General features: G+C 35.8%; 1 protein-coding gene across 7 annotated transcripts in view; it reads left to right on the top strand.

Annotated features, from left to right (window-relative positions):
• The window catches only part of LOC141517600 (sodium/hydrogen exchanger 9B1-like), a 108,483-nt gene that overhangs the window by 79,005 nt on the left and 6,918 nt on the right, over window positions 1–22,560 (top strand). For all 7 annotated transcript variants that reach the window (XM_074228782.1, XM_074228787.1, XM_074228784.1 and 4 more), the window contains 2 exons: window positions 6,014–6,120; window positions 6,873–7,022. In XM_074228782.1, coding sequence (XP_074084883.1) covers window positions 6,014–6,120; window positions 6,873–7,022 — 257 coding nt within the window. The remainder of the gene's footprint in view (window positions 1–6,013; window positions 6,121–6,872; window positions 7,023–22,560) is intronic.

Here is a 22,560-nt window from a genome sequence, read left to right on the forward strand (position 1 = left end):
TCTTTAAAAATAAGCCAGTCTTGGTGGACACTTCTTGATCACACATGATTTGAATCTCCATTGTTCTTTCAGTGAGCAAGAGATGTTTGTGAATGCATTATCTGTGAAATACCAAGAGTTTTTAAGACTGTTTATAGACTAGTAGATATTTAGTCTGTCAACCATTTGATATGGGATAGTTTTCCACCAGATTGGTATCTTGTGTGTTTCCTGAACATTGGGACTTCTTAGCAGATAGCTATTCCTTTGTTGAAATTATTGATAGAGAACTTGTGAATTTTAACATCACTTGTTTCTATGTGAGCTCTTTAGAATTGTGGACAAAGATATACTGTATTAGCCCGAGTTTTATCCACTAGATATAATGGCTATGAGTCACCATATTCACTGTATCTTCTGAAACTGAAGCACAAATCAGAAGATAAATATGAATCATAAGAAGATATAATATAAAATCTGAGGTGTGATTCTTGGTTGTAGTATATATATACATATATATACATATATATATGTATATATATATATGTATATATATATATGTATATATATACATGTATCAAGAAAGTCATGTGGAGGTTACAAACTATCAAATATACTTGGGACTTCTCAGGGTTCTCTGTCCCAAGTATATTTGATAGTTTGTCATTAAAACACTCAGAATAAAGGTCTCCTTATGGATGGATGTTCATTTGTAACTTCTGCCAAAGAGGGGGATCATATATAAATATTTTCACATTGGATATATTCACAAGATAAGATGTAATGGTCTGTCACCACTAAGTCCATATTACTCTGCTTTCTATTTCCTTTCATAGATGAGATTGATAAAGATCCAAAGGCTTGAAGGTGTAAGCATGTAGTAAGAGTTTGGTGGCCAAAACCATCTTAGATTTCTAGCATATGTTTTCTACCAGTTTTGAGATTTCCTTCTTTTTTAAAAAAAAATACTTTATTTTAACATTCATTTAAAAAAAATTTTTTTTAAAAATTGAGTTCTTAATTCTTTCCTTCCCTCCAACTCCTTCACCACCTATTAAGAAAACAAACACTATTATATAAGTTACACATGTGAAGATGTAGAACATTTGAGCAAAAAAAACCCCAAACAAAATAAAAAACAAAAATAAAAGAATATGTTTCCATCTGTATTCAAAGTTCTTTAGTTCTATCCTCAGTCATGGATAACATTTTTCATCTTGAATCCTTTAGAATTGTCCTTGTATTGATTAGAGTCATCTTGAATGAAGCATGCAATATTATTGTGAAGTATCTTCATGAGCATAAAATGAAATGCACCAGCTACTTTCTTATCCATCTCATTAGATCAATTTTCATACCCTACAGCACTTCATCTTCTACTATTGTCCCAAGAGAAGGGTGCCCTCTGGGGGAATAAAATCTGAGTCAATTTTCATTTTTTTAAAACTAAGCACATGATTTTGATAACTTTGTTTTCATATTCTCTGCCCTGGGAGGAGATACTCGATGCGTTACATAACTGTTTTGTACATATTTGAAGTAAAAAAAAAAAACAATTCTGCTTTTTCAGCTAGACTCCACCATTCTTTTTTAAATTTTACTTTAAACAAAAATTTATTTTGAAAATGTTTGACTTGAAGGGAAAATCATCTAGCATTAATTTCTTTATAGTACTATAGTTTATCTCTACTAACACAGCGAATCTCTCCCTATGTGTAACACCTACATAAAAAAACTATAAAATCATCCTTGGTTTTATAATAATAAAAAACCATTAACATTTTGCACTCAAGCAAAATGTGAGGTTTTCTTATTGTTTTTTAAAATGAGAACAAAATAATTTACTGGAATATGAAGAAAAGTTGAATGAGCCATCATAGTAATGGAGAAAAGAGATATAGTATCAGTATTCTTTTTTCCTTTCCCCATATCCATTTGATGTTGATCAAATTAATACCATCTGCCAGGTAGATAATTTTTTAAATGCACTATGCCTTGCCCAATCACCAGTTTCTTTTTGCACAATAAAGAGTTGAGGGAAGGTAATGGAAGAAGAGAAAATATTTGTATCCAATAGACAGGATATAAATGAACCAAATCACAGTTTTCTAACTGTGAATGTATTGGTTTTTCATGGTTCATGAATTCATCATGATTTAGGGAAAAGTTGAGCTTCCTTTTTTTTAGTTAATGCTTCCTATTAGCTGCTGGATCTCATGAATTATATCTTCATCCTCCATTTTCCCGATGTTCAGGTGTGTCCATTTGATTGGTTGCCCATCAAAATGGATCTGATTTGCCTCATTGATGAACCCTGTCTTTAACAATAGGCTTTCACAACAGTTTTATTAACTATTTTAAATAAATGTGCCTTTTAATCTTAAATCTGCACCACTGAGCCATCATTCCCTCAAATTAAGACGATCTCTGTTTTCAGTCAAGATTTTTTTCATAGGTTTCTTGTCAATTATGTTATTTTCATTTTCATTATTTCCCTTCAGGAAAGGTTTAAAACCAGCGTCTTATCCTCATAATTCTTTATTTATCAAACATCCCTCTGGATCCAGTCTTATCAAGGATTCTGATCTGTATCACTGCATTGACCAATAGCAGAATACAATATTTTTGGTCATCTTTAGATGATATCTAACAATTACCCAAACTGTTCCCTCCATACATACCACATGAGAATCTCCTCAATACCTTTATCAAAGTAGTCCAAAGATTCTCCCCCAAATAATAGTACTTTGTGAGATCTATGCTAATATGCACCATTTAAAAAAAAGAATTACATACCCATGATGAATTTTAGTTAAATCTCAATCACAAATTCAACAATGATCAAAATAACAGCCCTTTAACCACATTTAAGTATGTGCATACCCAATTGGCATGTTGAACACCACAGGATTAGAATCTAAGTGAAACAATAACTGGACTCTTCAACTTTCCATACCGTCAGGTACAGCTTAGAAAGATAAAAGGAAAAGCAAAACCACAAAGAGCTTCAGTGAGCCCTGCAACATAATTACCTTAGCCAGAACCAATAATTAAATATCACAAAAGTAAATTTAAAATAGATCCTGGGGTGGCTAGGTGGTGGGGTGGATAGAGCACCAGCCCTGAAGTCAGGAGTACCTGAGTTCAAATCCGGCCTCAGACACTTAATAATTGCCTAGCTGTGTGGCCTTGGGCAAGCCACTTAACCCCATTGCCTTGCAAAACAAACAATGATAATAATAATAATAATAATAATAATAATAGATCCTAAATGAGGGCCAAGAGATGTAATAGAGTTTTTTAAAAAAAATAAAAACAGGGTTTATGGGCAACCTCACCTTTGTTTCTACTTTATAGGAACTTTACACAAAGTTTAGCTTCATGGTACTATCCTTGATCAAGCTAACTCTCATCCTTTTGGATCTTGATGAAGTTCTCAAACAATGAAAGAAAAAGAACAATTTACTTATCAAACTGATAATATAAAGGAGAAATCCCATGAGCAAGAGCTCTGATGCCCAAGGCCCCAAGCAAACTGATTTGCCTCCCTAGGGTGGAAGGTCTAGCCTGTTCTTCGCCCTTGAACCCAGCTTTGCCTTGAGATCCGGGAATGTTGAGATAACAATTTGCCCATGATTCCAGGAAACTGTCACATTTCCTTTGAATTTGACACAGATACGTTGTTTTATGAGAATGAAGGTATGCCAGGATTCAGAGAAGCATGAACGACTACAGAGAGACAGATATCAGAAGGAATGATTAAAATCTCTAGTGGTTTTTTTTGTTTGTTTGTTTTTTAGGTTTTTGCAAGGCAATGGGGTTAAGTGGCTTGCCCAAGGCCACACATATTAAGTGTCTGAGGCCGGATTTGAACTCAGGTTCTCCTAACTCCAGGGCCGGTGATCTATCCACTGTGCCACCTATCCGTTATTTGTAGAGCTATTTCAGTACCTGTTTCTTGACTTCAGAAGGAGGGATGAAGGAACTTCTAAATAAAATGCTAAATTATCAGCATTTATGGAATGTATTATCTTTATTTTCTTTGGTCTTTTTTCCCCTGTGCCATTACTTCTTTCTATCTCCAGCCACCCTACCCTCCTCCCATTTCCCTAACCACATTGGAGATTGAGTGGGTTTAGTATGGCTAAGTTTTTGACCATGGTGGCCAAAAGGGAGGTCAAAAGGTTTAAAGGGAGGGGGGGAAAGGGAGACTAGATGGGCTGTCTTTAGGTCAAGCCATCCCTTTTCCTGTTACACTGAACCTGACTGAGGCAGACTGTTCTGGGGATTTATGCTTCTCAGCTTTTATCATAATAACTAGCATTTAAATATTAAGTATTGTAAAATTTGCAAAGTTTCACACATAATCTCATTGGATTTCAATATAGTCCCATGATTCAGGTGCTATAGATGTGATATCTACTTTATATTTTTTTTAGTTTTTTTGCAAGGTAAATGGGGTTAAAGTGGCTTGCCCAAGGCCACACAGCTAGGTCATTAAGTGTCTGAGACCAGATTTGAACCCAGGTACTCCTGACTCCAGGGCTTGTGCTTTATCCACTGTGCCACCTAGCCGCCCCTAGATGTGACATCTAAAACAGTCTTCCCATTAACTAAAGGAAGTCTGGTATTCCTGGGTCTTCTTCCACCAGAGGACCAGAATCCCTTATTTTTTTCTACCACAGGACTTCAAATTCTGAGACCTGTATATGAATCTGACCAGGATATCAGAACTAGGGAGTTTTTTGTGAAATAGGCACTTAATGATAATTACAAATGTATACATGTAGTATACAGCTAGTGTGGAACAGTGGATAAAGTGAACTCATCTTCCTGAGTTCAAATCTGGCCTCAAATCTAGCTGATTGATGCTAGGCAAGTCACTTAAATGCTCTCTGCCTCAGTTTCCTCATCTGTAAAATTATCTGGAGAAAAAAATGGCAGTATTTTGTCAAGAAAACCTCAAATGGGGTTACAAAGAGTCAGATATGATTAAAATGACAGAAGCAACAATAAAAATATGTAATTACTCAGTAGACCAAATGGAGTGATATATTTAATAGATATGTCCCAAAAGTCTTACTGCAGTTTTGAGCTTTTTTTATTAAAGATATTATTTGAGCTTTAAAAATTTCATAACTGATAAAAAACAACATTTGAAAGGTCAGTTATTTTAAATTTAACCTATCATCTTTTGCTATACATTAATCAGTCTATTTTCAAACTTTGTAAAAACTTTCATCAGATGCCCAATGATTTTATAATGTTAGATGTTTTGATGTATACATGACAAATTTGACTTAACCCCACAAGAAAGTCTTATGGCTATAGATAAGGTGATAAAGTGGTTAATCTGGAGCACCTCCTCTATCATTGTTTGTCTAGGAAAGTGTCTTCCAAGAACTGTCCAACAATGCAATACATAATTAGTATGCTTCATCTTGTTAAAATTGAAATTCAAATTTTATTATTCAAAGGTCATAAAAACAAAAAGGGAAAAGGACCCACATGTACAAAAAGATTTATAGTAACTCTTTTCATTATGGTTAAGAATTGGAAATTAAGAGGATACCCATTAATCTAGAAATGATTGAAGAAAAACCTGAAAATACTTAAATGAATTGATCATACACTGTGAATGGCTTAACTGTCTCTGCAATACAATGATCCAAGATAGTCCCCAAAAACACATGATGAAAAATGCTGCATCCAGAGAACATCTGAATGCAAATTAAAGTATATGATTTTTTCTCCTCCCTTTTCCTTTCTTTCCCTTTCAATTTTTTGCCATATCTTCTTACATAAAATCACTAATATGAAAATCTTTTATATAATTTGATATATGTCTATCTATCTATCTATCTATCTATCTATCTATAAAACCCATGTCAGATTACTTACCCTCTCAAGGAGGGAGGGATAAAATTTAGAACTCAAACTTAAAAAAAGAATATTAAAAATTGTTTTTATATGTAACTGAGGGAAAAATAAAATATTATCAAAATATCTCCTGATATTTTGCTGTTTGTTACAGGTCCTGTATATAAGAGTGTCCTCTGGGGTATACTTGAAGCAGGAATTGGTGTGGTGACAGGAATTATTATGGGAATTTTTGTTCGATTCTTTCCAAGTTCTGATCAGGTAAATAGGTGTATGATGAATGTGGTATTAAAGCATTTAATAAAATCTATAATTTGGGAAGACATAAAGTTTTCCTTACTCATCACTGATTTTAATTGAAGTTTCTGTCTTCTTGCTTTGTGAATAAGAAACAAAAGAATGGGCTATTTAGCTCACAATCATTACTTCCTTCTGACTTCTAGAAGTAAAGAAATGAATTATGGCGGATGCTAATCCTTTTCTCTTTAGGTCCTCCCCATTAACCTCCTTGGGGAGAGACATTTATTCTAGTGGTATTCTCGGTTCCTTCTCCTCTTCCTTCCTATTTTGTTGGCAATGGTTGGCTTAATGCTTGAATAGACTGCACAATTATATTTAAAACTTTCCTTCCTTGGTTTAGCCTAGCCAAATTCTCTCATTCTCTTGAGAAAAGGCATATTCTAAAATATTGGCCTAAGAAGTTAATTCTTAATTATTTTAAGAGGCTGCTTTTTGGAATAGGAAGTGCTGCTACTTCTCCTCTCCCCCACTAAAAATTTCATCTAGTACGAAGGTGGTGAAATGAGTTAGATATTAGAAATCTGTTAATTATGCTACTAGGTGGCAGCTCTGGTTTAAAGATGTTTGTGAAAAAAAAAAGATAGAATTTTCAGATGTTAACATGGTCACTGGAGATGGGGGTGTTATGAATAGTGAAACTTCATAGATAATGCAAAAATTTCTTAAATGTCTAATGTAAATTAATCTTTGAATATCTTTGTCTCTAACCCTAGTCTACGTGTCACTGGAAGAGAGCATTCCTCATTCTGGGCATAGCTATTGTGGCTGTCATAGGCAGCGGGCGAATTGGTTTACATGGAGCTGGAGGACTGACTACAATAGTGATGACTTTTATTTCAGCCATGGGGTGGAGCAACGACAAGGTGAACTCTATTTTTGCTTTAAAAATGATAAATATGGGGCAGCTAGGTGGTGTAGTGGATAAAGCACCGACCCTGGAGTCAGGAGTACCTGGGTTCAAATCCAGTCTCAGACACTTAATAATTACCTAGCTGTGTGGCCTTGGGCAAGCAAGTTAACCCTGTTTGCCTTGCAAAAAAAAAAAACCTAAAAAAATGATAAACAACTTTATTTTTTATTTATATAATGAATTGTCAGACAGTTCTCAATTTAAAAATGGACTGTTTTCCCTATATTAGTTATTCAGCTGCTTAGAATTAAGGTTCAAATAGAAATAATTTTACAAATGGAAGGTTAGGGTCCTCAGCTAATTGAGAAAAGTCAATTTAATCCCATGATATCACACAATTGTCATTTGCAAATAATACTGTTTTCTGCTCATTAAAACATATTCTAAACTTAGTAATCAGCAAAAACAATTGTTAAAATACACAAAAATAAAAAATATATGAGAGTGGAGAGATTTAAATTCAGTTCCATTAATTGAGACCTTTTTTAAATGCAAAATAGCTTTTTAAAAGAGAATTAAAATTTTCTGTTTCCTCCCTTGTTCCTTTGAAAATCTGTTTTCCATGTATTTTTTCCAGATTTCATCATTATTATTGTCAATATATCTGATTATGTTTTATTTATTCTGAATCACTTTACATCCATCATTTCAAGCTTCTTTACATTTGTTGTGTAGCTGCTGTGCCCTTGGATTGTTTTTCAGTTAGTGGTGTTTTTGCCATTTTTGCCAATGTAGTCCTAGAAGGAGAATGGGTAGGTCAGAGATGATTATAAAAATAACATGGTCATTCTAATTACTATAATGTTCCTTTCCAAAAAGATTCCTTCCATCTGTAGCATTCCCCTCCTCCCATTGTAATATTCCCTTTTCCCCATATTCTAATCCATTTTGACTTGGGGGGTTATTTTTATCTATTTTTACCAATTTAGTGAGTGTAAGCTTAAAATACCTAATTTAGTTTTTTCTGATTATTAGAGAATTTGAATAATTGCAAGTTACTTATTGTTTGTACTTCTATTTAGAACTTCCTATCTTTTGACTGCTTGTCTATTGTTTGTGGTGAAAAACCTCTAGTTAATACATAAAATCTAGTACAACAGTGACAACTTTATAATTTTGTCAAATGGAAAATAATTTCTCTGTTTTTCTGCTATTTTTCATTGTGAATTCAATAAAAGTAATAGAAAGTATCTATGAAAACAGGGTTTTATTTATCCTGTTATATGTTTATACTATGATACCACCCATGGGGGTTTTGTTTCTTTTCCTGTTCTTTGCAATGATTGCATGAGTGAGCCACATGTGTGTTTTTTTTACTATGAAAATAAAGATTTCTCTTTGAAATGGCCTGTTATGTGCTAATAGTCTCACAGAGTATTAACGGAACATAGAGTATGTCTGATTTGTTACATTTCTTGTGAGATTTTAGTGAGGGGACCCTAGAAAATTAATCACTATAACACTTTTTCTTTTTCTTTTTAAAATGCTCTCTGTAGTACAGGGTGAAAAAGGTCCTTGATGGAAAGCACCAACTGGGGTCATGGCTCTCCACTTCTCCATCATACTACCCAGTGTTTTTCTTAAAGTCTTATTTCAATCCCATGAAGTGGTTTGGCTCCAGTCTTTCATCTAGATGCAAAATATCTGTAGCCTTCTTTAATACTGTCACTGGAGAATGGCAAGGGCTTCTCTGTTCTATTTGACATATGTCATTTTAAAAACCTCTCTTCTTTTGTGTGATGCACCCTTGTCTCTAGCCACTCTTTGCTTCTTTTCAAAGCTGATCCCTTTCCTTTTGGGGCAATGCAATTTATATGTACTACCTACCTACCTATTTTAAATTGAGTTTAAATTTCTTTTTTAAAGCTTCTTCTCTCCCAAAGGAGATAGCAATAACCAAAGCCAAATTATATTGGCACAATGACTATATCAATATACACAGCACCATCTGGAAATCATGTAGAGTTGTGGGAGACTCTGTGTATGGATTGCTTGATAGATAATATATACCTGAGCAGAAACAGCAAGAGCTAATGACTCAAGGACATTTTGACTTTGGCAGAATCTAGAAGTCTAAAAATACAGTTTGCCATCTCTAAAGAGATTCACAGTCTACATGTTTCAATTACACATTGATGAATGTACCAGGAATCCTGAGGCAGAAATCTTTAAAAGAATCAACACATGAAATTTCCAGTACATGCAGATAATGCTTCCAAGAATGATGCCTCAAGCTTTATACCATTTCCAATGATACTTGGCTAACAATTTCACATATCTATTGACTTTTTTTGGTCATCTCAGAGATTAGAGAGGTTGTAAAGATTCATGACCAATGCATCCCTTGGCAGAGCAGTCAATTAAAAGAAGCTTATCAAATAGCTATGATTTCCACTCAAAAAGATGTAATAAAAATAAATGATGGTGTGATGTTCTGAACTAAACTCCCTATGAGACAGAGGGAGGAAAAATGAAGGACTTTCTGCCAAACAGGGAAGAGATCACTTATCAGTTGAAGGAGAGACTTTTTGAGCTAGATAATAAATAATTCAGATAAGGAACATGCTGGAGTTTTTTGTTTTGTTTGTTTCACTATAACCTATCAGCTCTGCTTTGGAAAAGAAAACTTTGACTCAGTAGAATCAGACCAAAAAACCAGCTACATTCTTGCATAGGTCTTCAGTTATATAGACCTCCTCAGGTACAAAAAGATTCAAAATTGTTCATAGTTGGCTTGAGTTATCTTCTACCTCAAGTTTGGGCATATTGATTTAGAGATTTGAAGATTCTGATGATCAATCTGGAGCAAAGGTTCTTAGACTTAGTTTAGGTCAGGTAGTTTGGTCAAATCTATAGGGCTTCTCAGTATAATATTTTTAAATAATTTGAAGAAACACTAAATGTCATTCAGAGATTAGTGAAAATAAATATGTCAGTGTCTCCTTCTATCCAAGTTCATGGATCCCAAGTTATAAACTACTGGCTTAGACCATCCACAAATTCAGATTAATGATTTTAGAGTTAGCAATACAATACAAAATGTCTAAGACCATCCACCCAATGAACAAACTAACACTAATGTTACAGAAGTTAATGTGATCACACAAACTGCCAGATGATACCAACTATTGTGTATATCATTTCTACTTTGAATATAAATGTATAAGTTGCTACATATTGAGTCACATGTCAACTTTTACACATGTTTTGTACATTTTTAATGCTATTTCCTTGCATTTGTTTATGCAGTAATTGCAGGTATAGACTGGTACAGCATGTTCTTATAAACTATGCATTACAGATTGAGTTTGTCGGGGGGAAGGGTTTGCTGATTTATGTGTATTTTCATATTCATTAAGCATATATATTGCTTTGTCTGCATGTGAAATTTTCTGCATGTGACTTAGATAGCCAGTGCAGCCAAAATGTCAAATGCTACTTCATACTATACCATGCTTACTGCAGATAATATTATTGTAGATGTGATGGGCTATATAATGAAATACATTTAATTCATTTTAAAATGTCATATAAAGTTATATTGGTTTCTATTTACCCCTAGAACTTTCAATCATTTAACTTAGGGACATTACTAAGGTACTATATTAATTCTTCCAGTACAATTGTGTACCATAACAATGTCTTTTATTTATCTTAAAATAATTTTAAAAATTCACAGTGTTCATAGAAGCAAGCAGAAGATTAAATGACTGCCCTTTTGAAATGTTCTCATATCAGCTTTTGTCCCACAAAATATTAAATAGTTCAAGACTGACTTAATGTAAAATACATTTTCTCATAAATAAATGATATCCTTTTAGACAGAAATCCCAGAAATATAAATAGGATTGTATTTTAGAAGATTTCTTGGAATGTGTTTTACCTAGTATAGCAATGAATTAAAAGGGTTCATAAGCTACAGGATCTCATTTTAAAATTGTCCTGAATTTCACCTGGAATGTTGGAATGTTTGCTCAGGATAATAGCAAATTTTTATGCTTATGGCACATAAGATTTATATCTGCAGGTGTTCAAGTGTACTGGTATAAATTTTCAGGGACAACAGAGTATTTCACTGAGAGGAGGAATGTCACACTTACTTAGGAATGATTGTTTTCATTTTTGTTCATTCATAGTTTCTACCCAGGTCATATCAGGTGCAGGACAGAAGTGCAGGAAATTTAAAAGAATTGTATAGAACTATGAACATACCAGTAGCTACCAAAAGTGCACTGATGTCTCTACTAAGGAGGGCATTTAGACTCAAGGATGTGGACCGCTTTTTCTTTACTTTCACTGTGAAGGAGAGATAGGTCAGGGTAGTACCCCCTTAAGTATGTGAGGTAATTTTGCTGGGACACCTGAAATGAGGGATTTAGCATCTGAATTGCTGGCAGGGAGGACTTTGAATGGAAGAAAAACTGCCTGAGAACATGTAAACTGGTAGTATAAATTTGTGAGGCCCTGAATAATAGTGGCAGCACAACACCAGAGAACTGACACTTAGCAAAAGTCATTTTCTAGAGTATCTATTGTCTACAATAACTCTGTATCTGTTGGTGTTGAGGTAAGGTCATTTGCCATTCATTAAAACTGAATTATCTTCCTTTTTTCCTGGGAATGAAAAGCTTAAACTGAGTAGGGAGTTCATATTTCCCAAAGAAAGTCAAGGCACCACTCAGAAGACTAATATTATTTCTATTTCTGCTTTTATGCAGGTATTCTAAAGTATGGTGCAAGTGTTTTCTTTTAAGATCATGTGAAGTTGGGAAAAGAAAACAAACACAAACCAGTTGTGAAAAATTTATTAAATATTTTGTGTTGTTGATTTTATATTTGTAATGCTCAGACAATCTAATATAAAAATCTGATCCAGGGCTCTAGGAGGAAGGAATCCAGGTGATGCTCTAGGTATTGGGATTCCCTCATATGTCTTTATTGCACTGGAGTCCATAAAGAATACTGGTACATTCAAAGAAAAGAAAAATTCTTTTACCTGTCATTCCATCATCAGTCCCTTTTATTCTGGGGAATCTGTCCCTCTATATTAAGAGGGCAATTTGTCAGGAAATAAAAATGAATCTTTAGGATCTGAAAATCATGTCCACTTGATTTGGTTTGATTCAAGAACTCTGCTCTCCTGGGAAAATGTATTCTTTTCAGGGTCTGGAAAAATGAAAGTCACTCTGAATCTGAAAGTAAAACATCAGAAGGAATAGTAACATCTACCTAAGTATAGAAGTAGTATAAATACCCAACATTCAGTCTTGGCAGTGGTGGGGAGAAGTCTCAAAGTTTCCAAAACTCCTCCTAGGCACCTTGATCATACATCTCCCCCCCATCATCACTACATTTCTTTTCTTCTACCTACAAGCTTTCCCTTCAAAAGCTTCTCAATGAAGAAAATTTAACCCCTAGACACTAAGCATCTCAGAAGGAAAAGATAAGCAAAACAATTTGAAACAAAATACAAATATTTTTACACAAATATTTCCTTTATATCCTTGCTGGAATTCTCCTTTGTTGTTTACCTAGAAAGATGTTGGATTTTACAGTCTTCTCTCTTCATAGACTGAAGATTTATATTATCATCTTTGTATTTTTTACCTTCTGATTTTTGTTTTAAGGATCTCTTAATTATCTTCTCACAAATCAAAAGCATCAATTTTGCAGCACTCAGCTTTCCTTATAACCTAGCTCTCACAGTCATACATTGGAAAGACCATTGATTTTATAATACAGACCTTTGTCCTGCTTTTTAGTATGCTGTCCAGATTTGTCATAGCTTTCTTCTCAAACACCCTCAAAAAGGTCTCAAATTTTGCGTTTGGAGGGATGTCTACACCAAGCATGTGAAGTCTTTCACTGATGGAGTGGGGGGATGGGAACACTTTGTTCCAATGGCCATTAAAGCAGCTGAAGCAGGTGATGTGGAGTACTTAGAGCTTGATTAGACACTGAAGACACCAAGTCATCCACTGCCATCTAGAGCCATCACCTCTTGTCTTGACTGTATCTTGCCCACTGGATTGTGATGACTTTGGAAGAGAGAATAAAGCCAATGACAGTGGGATTCAGCAGCCCTTGGGTGTTTAAGCAGCCCTTCTAAGAATTGCACTGCTCACCAATATGAGGAAGAACTGGGAAAATGCCCTAAAACTTGCCTACTTACCCCACCCTGACCTGATTAACATGTCAGGCAAGAATCCCACCCTGTGTTCGAAAGAAAAAAAATTTACAAAAATTTTTTCAAAGAAGATTCCACTCATCATCAATTCATGGAATGTGTATACACTCATAGATAACACAAGATCAATAGTCCTGAAAGATGAACAGCTCTTCTTGCAAAAGAACTAAGCAGGTATCATATCCAAATAGCAGCCCTGAGTGAAACAAGGCTGGTAAATGAAGGTCAGCTTACTGAAACTGGAGCTGGATACACATTTTTCTGCAATGGCTTTTGTGAAGGGGAGTGTTGTGATGCTGGGGTAGATTAACATAGTCAAAAAATTTGTATGCTGATCAAAAGGAGTGATCGACAGTTTCATGATAATTTGATTGCCCTTGCAATAAAATGCCATACCACCATCATCAGTGCTTATGCTCCCACCATGGCAAACCCTAATAAAACCAAAGAAAAATTTTATGAAGCCCTGGAGACCCTTAGAGGACAAGCTTATAATTCTGAGTGACTTTAATGCTAGAGTAGGCTCAGACTACCAGACATCAGGGGGTCATTGGGAGTTGGAAACAGCAGCAACAATGGCCATTTTCTACTGAAGATTTGTGCATCTCGTGACCTCATCACAAACTCCATCTTTACCTAAATGCAATAAAACTTCCTGGATGCACCCTTGCAGCAAATATTTGTGTCTAATAATCTGTTATTGTAAGGAGAAGAGACAGGCAGGATGTAAGAGAGTGATGAAAGCAATGTGTGGTGCAAAGACTGGTTGCAGACTATCTCCAAGCTAAATATTCACATTCAACCCAGGTGACCCAAAATGGTGACCCAAAGAAAATGACTACCAGAAGAATTAATGTCGAGAAATTAGAGTGGTTTTCTGAGGGGGAACTTTGTTGCTAACTTGAAGGAAAGTTGAGCCAACACACAGTTGTCAATCAGAAAAGCAGAAAAGGAATGGGCAGCTTTCAGAGATTTGATGTACAATTCTGCATTTGCTCATCTGGGTCAGAACACTTGCAAACATCAAGACTGGTTTGATGAAAATGATGTGGAAATGTAGAAGTTGCTAAATGAAAAATGGGAACTCCACAGGATTTACCAGCAGGATTGTTCATGCCTTTGAGGAAGGCCATTTAATGTCATCAATAGAAAAGAACATGTGAAGCTTAGAGAGATGAAGTTCAGTATTATGCAGATAGCAACAATCCAAAATTCTTTTATGATTCCTTAAAGGTTTATTTATGGGCCAAAGACATATATTGTACATCTCAAAATCAGTGCTGAGAGAGCCACAGTGATTAAAAATAGTGACATGATGCTAGAGAGAAGAGCTAAACACTTTCTGTAGAGTTCAGATTATCAATCAGTGTTGAAGCCACTGACAATTACAAGTTGAAATCAATTTGTTCCAAGCTGAAGTTCCAACTGAATAAGAGGTTTTAAATGTCATTAGACTCTTTGATGTGGCAAAGCACCTGGTGCTGATTCTATTTCATCAGATTTACTAGCCCCCCACCTCCCTTGTTCATTCAAAAACTAACTGAAAATTGCCAGGTTATATTCCATGCCAACCTCTTGGCTATCACAGGAATTCAAGGATGCCTCCATTGTCCATCTCAATAAAGATAAAGGGAATAGATTGTGCTATGACAATCACAAGGGTGTTTCTCTCTTCATTACTGGTAAGATTATTGCCAAAGTATTCCTTAATTGGCTGATCCTTCACAGAGAAGATGGTTACCTCCCTGAGAGCCAGTGTGGCTTCATAAAATGTTGAGAAATAGTTGACATGGTGTTTACTGCCTGACAACTACAAGAAAAACGCCAGGAACAGAACTGAATACAAAATTTGTAGATCTGACCAAGGCCTTTAGTATCATCAGTCATGAAAGTTTATGGAAAATTACATCACAATTTGGTTGCTCAGAGAAATTCATCAGTATTGTCCATCAGTCAGTCTCATGATGGCATGCTTGCCCAGGTTCTGATAGTGAACATTGCTCTTGAGATTTTTCTGATTACTAATGAAGTGAAACAAGACTGTGTCCTTACTTTTTAGCAAGATAGTTTGAGCCACATTATCAAATACCTTCACTGAGGATGAACACAGCATCAAGGTCAGCTATGGTAAATTCTACAATTTGAAAAGGCTACAAGACAAGACCAAAGTGGAGGGAGTGTTGGTGCAGGATCTTCTATTTGCACATGATTGTGGACTTAATGCAGCCTCTGAAGCTGAGATTCTACAAAGTATGGATCAATTCTCTGCTGCTTGTGCTAATTTTGGCCTAACAACACCAAGAAAACCCAGGTGCTCCATCAGCCAGCACCATACCATCCATAAGTGGAACCACTGATTACAGCAAATGGAGAGGTTTTGAGTTCTATGGACAAATTCATTTATTTTGGCAGTGTCCTTTCCAGGGAAGTACATATTGATAATGAGGTTGACACTTGCATTGCTGGAGCTAGCTCAGTGTTTGGGAGGCCCTAAAAGAAAGTGTGGGAGAGAAGAGGTATTAAACTGACTTCCAGACAGAAGGTCTACAGAGCCGTTGTGCTGAGCTCATTGCTATATGCCTAAGAAACCTGGATAGTCTGCCAATGCCATACAAGGAAATTGAATCACTTCCATTTAAGTTATCTTAGGAAGATTCTGAAGATCATCTGGCAGGATAAGAAATCAATTGCTGAAGTCCTTTCTCGAGCTAAACTGCCAGGCATTCAAATGTTATTACAGAAAATAAAATTACGATGGGCAAGCCATATTGTTTGAATAGTAAATGTAATGCTTGCCAAAAAAGACCATTTTATGAAGAATTCATGCAGGGCAAGAGCTCACAGTGGGATCAGAAGAGGTGATACAAGGACAATAAAGGTGTCTCTTAAGAACTTTGGAATTAATTATGAAGTATGGGAAACACTGGTACAGGATTGCCCAGCATGGCATGTTATCATCAGGGAGTATGCTACATTCTATAAACAAGGCAGAATTGAAGCAGCTCAAAGGAAACAGGAGATAATGTAAGTTTAGAGTAATCACGCAGGTGTCCACATGGACTATTCCTAACCTGTAGTAGAGCATTCTGAGCTCATAATGGTCTGATCAGCCACAGTTGAATACACTGTATCTTGTCTCTTTTGCTTCTTCAAAAAGGGACAAGAACCAAATCTATATTTATTCATTCATTCATTTCATTTCATTTAAAGTTTACTTATTTGAGGCAATGGAGTTAAGTTACTTGCCCAAGGTCACACAGCTAGGTAATTATTAAGTGTCTGAGGCCTTGACTCCAGGGCCAGTGCTGTACCCACTGTACCACCTAGTTGCACAAGAACCAATTCTTTAGATATTTATTATTTACATTGATACATTTTGACAGCTAAGAACCATCATGGATTGACTTAGGGGAAAAGTGATACTGACAGAAGTATTAAAGGAAGTATCTAAAGGAGACTAATTGGTGAGATATCCCTTTTCTGATAACCTGGTAAATCTAAGGGAGACCCAATTGAAGGGTTTACCTAGAAGATAGGGAGAGGAAGTAAAGGCATTGAGAATGGTTTTTAGTTTTTTTTTTCTTTGAGAAGAAAATCATTGAGCTGGCAAGAAGGGCAAATACTTATGTGGTTTAAGTTTGATTTCTCCTAAGGGCTCTTAATAATAGAATCACCATAGACTGGTGATTCACTCAAAGGTAGTTCTTATTAATCTAGGACAGAAGTTGGAATAGTAGGAAAGTCTATAAGAAAAGAAGTCCATATTCATAACTAATTTTGTTCCTAAAGTACTATTCTGTATAAATCACTGGTCATCTTTAATTTGTCATTTGTGTTCCATAGGCATTAAAACTTAACATGTTCAAAACAGGATGCATTACCCTTGTTCCAAAACCCTCGCCTCTTCCAGACTGCCCTATTCTGTTGAGGATAGCATCATGCTTGCTATCACCTTGGTTCCCAAGTTAGTGTCAGTGTCAATCATTTATCTTTCAGTGACTGATTGATGGGGAAGCTAGGTGGTACAGTGGATAAGAGCATCACATCAGGAGGACCTGAGTTCAAATCAAACCTCAGGCACTTACTGTGTGACCTTGGACAAGTCAATTAACCCTGATTGTCTCACATCCAATGCCATCTCCCATCATCCTGATAATATTTCTGATCCTTGGACCCAGATGACTCTGGAGGAGAAAGTGAAGTTGGTGATTTAGCACAGTATTCCCTCACTGAAATCCAATTCACTTATTTGTCAGGGTATCACCTCCCTGATACCATGATCTTCTTTGAGAAGATCAGTCCTGAATAGCAGAAAAATCAACTATTCTGAGTTGCAGTCTGAAACCTCAATTCCTGGGGTAGGGGTAAGGTTTCCCCCAGAATTTTGGTCTCTGTCATATGACTGAACCTGTAAATGGTCTGTAAATCAGTTGTCGGGTCTTCTTGATTCTACCTATCTACAGTATATCTTATATTTTTCTTCCCTCTTACCCTAGCAGTCATCACTTTCACCTCTAGCCTCCTAACTTATTTCCCTGCCTCCATCAATCTCTCATCTACACAGTTAATGAATTCGATTTTTCTAAAGCTTAGATCTATTTCCTTCTTCTGCTCAAGAGATTCCAGGGGTTCCCTATTGACTCTTGGATAAAATACAAACTCCTCTTGACATTTAAACCTTCCACAATATGTTTTCCCAAGATTTATTGTACATTATTCCCCTTTGTGAATTTTATATTATAGTGAAGCTGTCTCTTGATTCTAGCTTCCCATATTCAATGTACTATCTACCAAATTAGTGATTTTGTAGAGGTTGCTCCCTGTGCCTGGAATATACTCTATTCTTCATTGCCTCCACCTCAGGTAATCCCCATCTCCATCCAAGGCACAGCTCAACTTCTAAATTCTTCAGGATCTTTTCCTCCTTTGCAAGTGCCTCCTCCTCCCAAATTATATTGCATATATTTTGCATTTATTTTTCCTTCAATAGCATCCGAGCTTCTTAAATTTCAATTTTTCGTTTTTGTCTCTCATTATGCCTTGCATATATTAGTTATCTTAAATAATGCTTGTTGAATGAATGAGAAGGCCCTCAAACCTGAGTGTTCCAGAAGCCTAGATCCTAAGTAATTAGCCATATCATAGTCATTCTGGAGAGAGAAAGAAAAATGAAAAGTTTATTAGAGTTAGAACTCAGGTCACTACACTTCTCATGAATCAGATTTATGGAGATAATCGAAAGAGTCTAAAACTGCCAAAATGTATATGAAATAGTAGAGGTAAAGCAAAGCTATTGAACAAATATACCAGAAGAGACCTACAGGAGACCTGCAGTTGAATATGTCTAGTTAGCGTCTAACTGTGGGACATCCGGTGACCAGACTGTGATTTATCTCACAGCAGCTCATTTTTCTGAATGCTAGGAGGACACTGAAAGCTTATGAATGCAAGAAGTAGTGGTCATTTACAGGTACAGTCAGATGACAGATTCTAGCTTCTACTTGTAAGACCAAAATTCGGGGGGGGGAACCTCACCCCCCACAGGAATTGAGGTTTCAGACTTCAACTCAGAATAGTGGATTTTTCTGCTTTTCTGGATTGATCGAGATTATTTGTTCTTCCTTCTCAAAGAAGATCATAGCATCAGGGAGGTGATACCCTGACAAGTGAATTGGATTTGAATGAGGGGATACTGTGCTAAGTCAACAACTTCACTTTCTCCTCCAGAATCATCTGCGTCCAAGGATCAGACATGTATCAGGATGACAGGAGATGTCATTGGATGTGAGGAAAGGTTAAGTGACTTGCCCAAGGTCACACAGTAAGTGTCTGAGGTTGAATTTGAATTCAGGTCCTCCTGATGTGATGCTCTTATCCACTGTACCACCTAGCTTCCCCATCAATTAATCAGCATCAAAAAATAAATAAATAGTTCATTTATATTATTAGAATGTCAATGAAAGGGTGAACCAACAGACTGCAAATGAACTATGAATTAATTATTAGGGGAATCTTTGTATCCCAAAAAGAAACTTATATAAAGATTGCTCCCAGTCTTTTATTATTTTATTTTATGTACAATAATCAAACCAATCCTGTCTGCATGGGTGTAGAGGAACTGAGAAGGTGGTCAAGTTTGAAAACAGCAGCTCAGTCTCTCATATGCATGTACAGTCAGTGAAAATGCACTTGGAGAGCTCAAGCATACATCTCGGTCTTGTGGCTTTTTTAGGTCTGACATGCTGAGTAGCCCCTTTGAGCTCATCTTCCTCAAGATATTGGTAAATGAAAGACTCAGAGTGGGGCATAGTGTTGGACTTAAAAGACATTTGGGGAGGAAAGGACAGTTCTTCTCTGTGACAGGAAGGCAAGAGTGACTGTTAAGGTTTGTTGTTCCTAGTGAATTTTACTGATAGAAATTATGGATGTGATTATTGTACTAGTTTCTATCAGTGATGTTCCCTGAGTCATTAGAGGTACAAAAAAAGAAAAGGCAGAATTGGGAGTCAAATATCCTAATTTTCAAATCAAAAAGGGTAGACTAAGAAAGGAAGATCTATATAGGTTAATGATCTTGTTAATTTTCATCAAATATTCATCTTGAATATCACTATAAAGGGATGATTTTTCTTTTGGAAGAAATGAAATAAACACTACAAAACAACAGACCTTCACTTAAAACCAAGTCATTTTTAAGTTTGTGGATGCAGAGACTCATAAGGTGAAGAAAAAACAATGTTGATAGACTTTTCACAAAGATAAAATACACCTAAAATGATGACTATTCTTATTTTTGTTTCATTTTGCTTTTTTTTTCTCAGTTTTTTTGTTTCCAAATCTTAGTTCCAAGGACCAGCTCTCACTCTACACTACACTTTTTTTTTTTTGGTATGGTCACTCAAATCATCGATCAAGGAAGTTCCATTGGTGACATGGTCGGATTTCAGCAAAGCATTTGACTGAATCTCTCATGGGCTCCTTGTGACTTGGATGATAATACATTTGAATATGAACCCATTGAATGATAGGTCTCAGTTGTCTTTCTTAAGAATGCTTAAAAGCTTTGACCTGGATATATTCTGGCAGACTTTTCTATTAATATCTTTGCGGTATGTCCTAAAATAAGGCAGTTTTAAGCTTTAATATCCTAAATGGTGTGCTTTTAAAATTTGCAAACAATGATTCAAAAGTAGAGATTGAGATGAAGAACAGGTGTGCTTATCCATCCTCTATATTGATCTGGTGCTACCAAGGCAACTACAAGTGGTACTTGAAATTCAATAAATCTAGGAGTTTTTTAGGGGAATTCATTAAATGTTTAACCAAATATAACAGGCTAATTTTTAAGTTGATAATTTTGCATGGCCCAAATGATATAAAAATCCAAATGACCCTTGGTTCCCCACTCCTGCTCTATATGAAAAGAACATGATTCTTGAAGATATCAGCAACTTCAAATTACAGGCCAGTTATCCAGTAAGGTGAAATTTCAAGTTAAGAAACATTTAGGAGCAGCTTGGTGTGCAGTGGAGGGCAGCTAGGTGACTCTGGATAGAGCACCAACCCTGGAGTCAGGAGGACCTGAATTCAAATTTGGACTCAGACACTTAATTATTAGACAAGTTGTATGACCTTGGGCAAATCACTTAACCCCACTGCTCTGCAAAAAAAAAAAAAGAAAAGAAAGGAAAAAAAATTTCTTAAGCATTTACAATATGCTAATCACCAAAAATTAGAAAGACAAAAACAGTCCCTATACTCAGAGCTCATATTCTAATGGTGGAAACAATGAAAGAAAGTTTTATATTTCTAGAAGTGATAAGGAATCATTGGAGTTTATTGAGTAAACGATTGACATTATTAGACCTGTGTTTTAGGGAGACAAGTTTTAATTTGGATTTTAAAAAAATGGGGACTTCATTGGATTGCAACCTAAATATGAGATACCAATATGATGTTACAGTCCAAAATTTATTATGGTAGTGGTTTGCTATTTTCTTCTCTAGCTTATCTTACAGATGAGGAAATTGATGCAAACAGGGTTAAATGACTTTCCTCCCCACCTCCGTGGTCACACAGTTCATGAGGGATTTGAACTAAGGAAGATAAGTCTTCCTGTCTCCAGGCTTGACACACTATCCACTGCTCTAACCAGCTGCCCAATCTAACATTACAATTATAGTACCTACAATAAGGTAAGGGATGTCCTACCCTGATCAGACCATACCTGAAATAAATGCTATGTTCATTTCTGGGTGTCACATTTTAGAGAAGAAAACAAGAGGATATAGCATTGGCAGCTAGAGGTACCAGAAAAGATCATCCCTAGGTGTTTGATCTGAGTCTTAAAAAAGTCAGGGATTCCATGGAGTGTCAACCCACAAGGAATAACTAGTAAGTTAGTTTAATTGGATCATATTGTGTAGAAGATGATAGAACTGAAATTAGAAAGGGAAGATAGACCCAGGTAGCAAAAATGCTTTAAATTGTCAAAGGATTTCATATTTGATCTTAGAGCAGGATTTCTTAAGAACACACGACCTTCTTTAGACAGCTAGATAGACAGATATAGACAGATTTCAATATAGTTATTTTCTTTTATAATTTATACATTTAAAAATTTTATTCTGAGTAGTTTATAGACTTTATCAGAATGCCAACAGGATTTGCGGCACAAAAAAGGTTAAGAACACCAAAGAGGTTCATTGTTCTATTTTGGAAATGTTGAATTTGAGCACTCCATAGGACTTCCAGCTCACAATATCCAATAGGCTGTTGGTGATGTGGGATGGCATTTAGGAGAGGGACTAGGGGTGACTAATTAGTTCTGGGAACCATTTCTGTAGAGATTCAGGAGAGCTAATGAGCTAACCAAATGAGCAGAGTATAAAGAGAAAAGAGAATATGGTCCAGGACAGAGTCTTGGGAGGGTAGTCTTTGTTAGTTAGTGTATGTAACACAAAGATCCAAAAAATTAATTGCCAAGGAATGGTCAGTCAAGAAAAGTCCAGGAGGAGAATACAGGAGGAGAAAAGGGATCAACAATATCAGATGGTACAGGAGTCAGGAAGAAAGAACAGAGAAGAGATCATTAGATTTATAGATTGAAAAAAAAATTATTTCGGGGCGGCTAGGTGGCGCAGTGGATAAAGCACCGGCCCTGGAGTCAGGAGTACCTGGGTTCAAATCCGGTCTCAGACACTTAATAATTAGTTGTGTGGCCTTGGGCAAGCCACTTAACCCCATTTGCCTAGCAAAAAACCTAAAAAAAATCATTTAGCTATGGAGATTTAAATTTCAGTTG

This window comes from Macrotis lagotis, chromosome 3 (genome assembly GCF_037893015.1).
Source record: "Macrotis lagotis isolate mMagLag1 chromosome 3, bilby.v1.9.chrom.fasta, whole genome shotgun sequence".
Classification (NCBI taxonomy): Eukaryota; Metazoa; Chordata; class Mammalia; order Peramelemorphia; family Peramelidae; genus Macrotis; species Macrotis lagotis.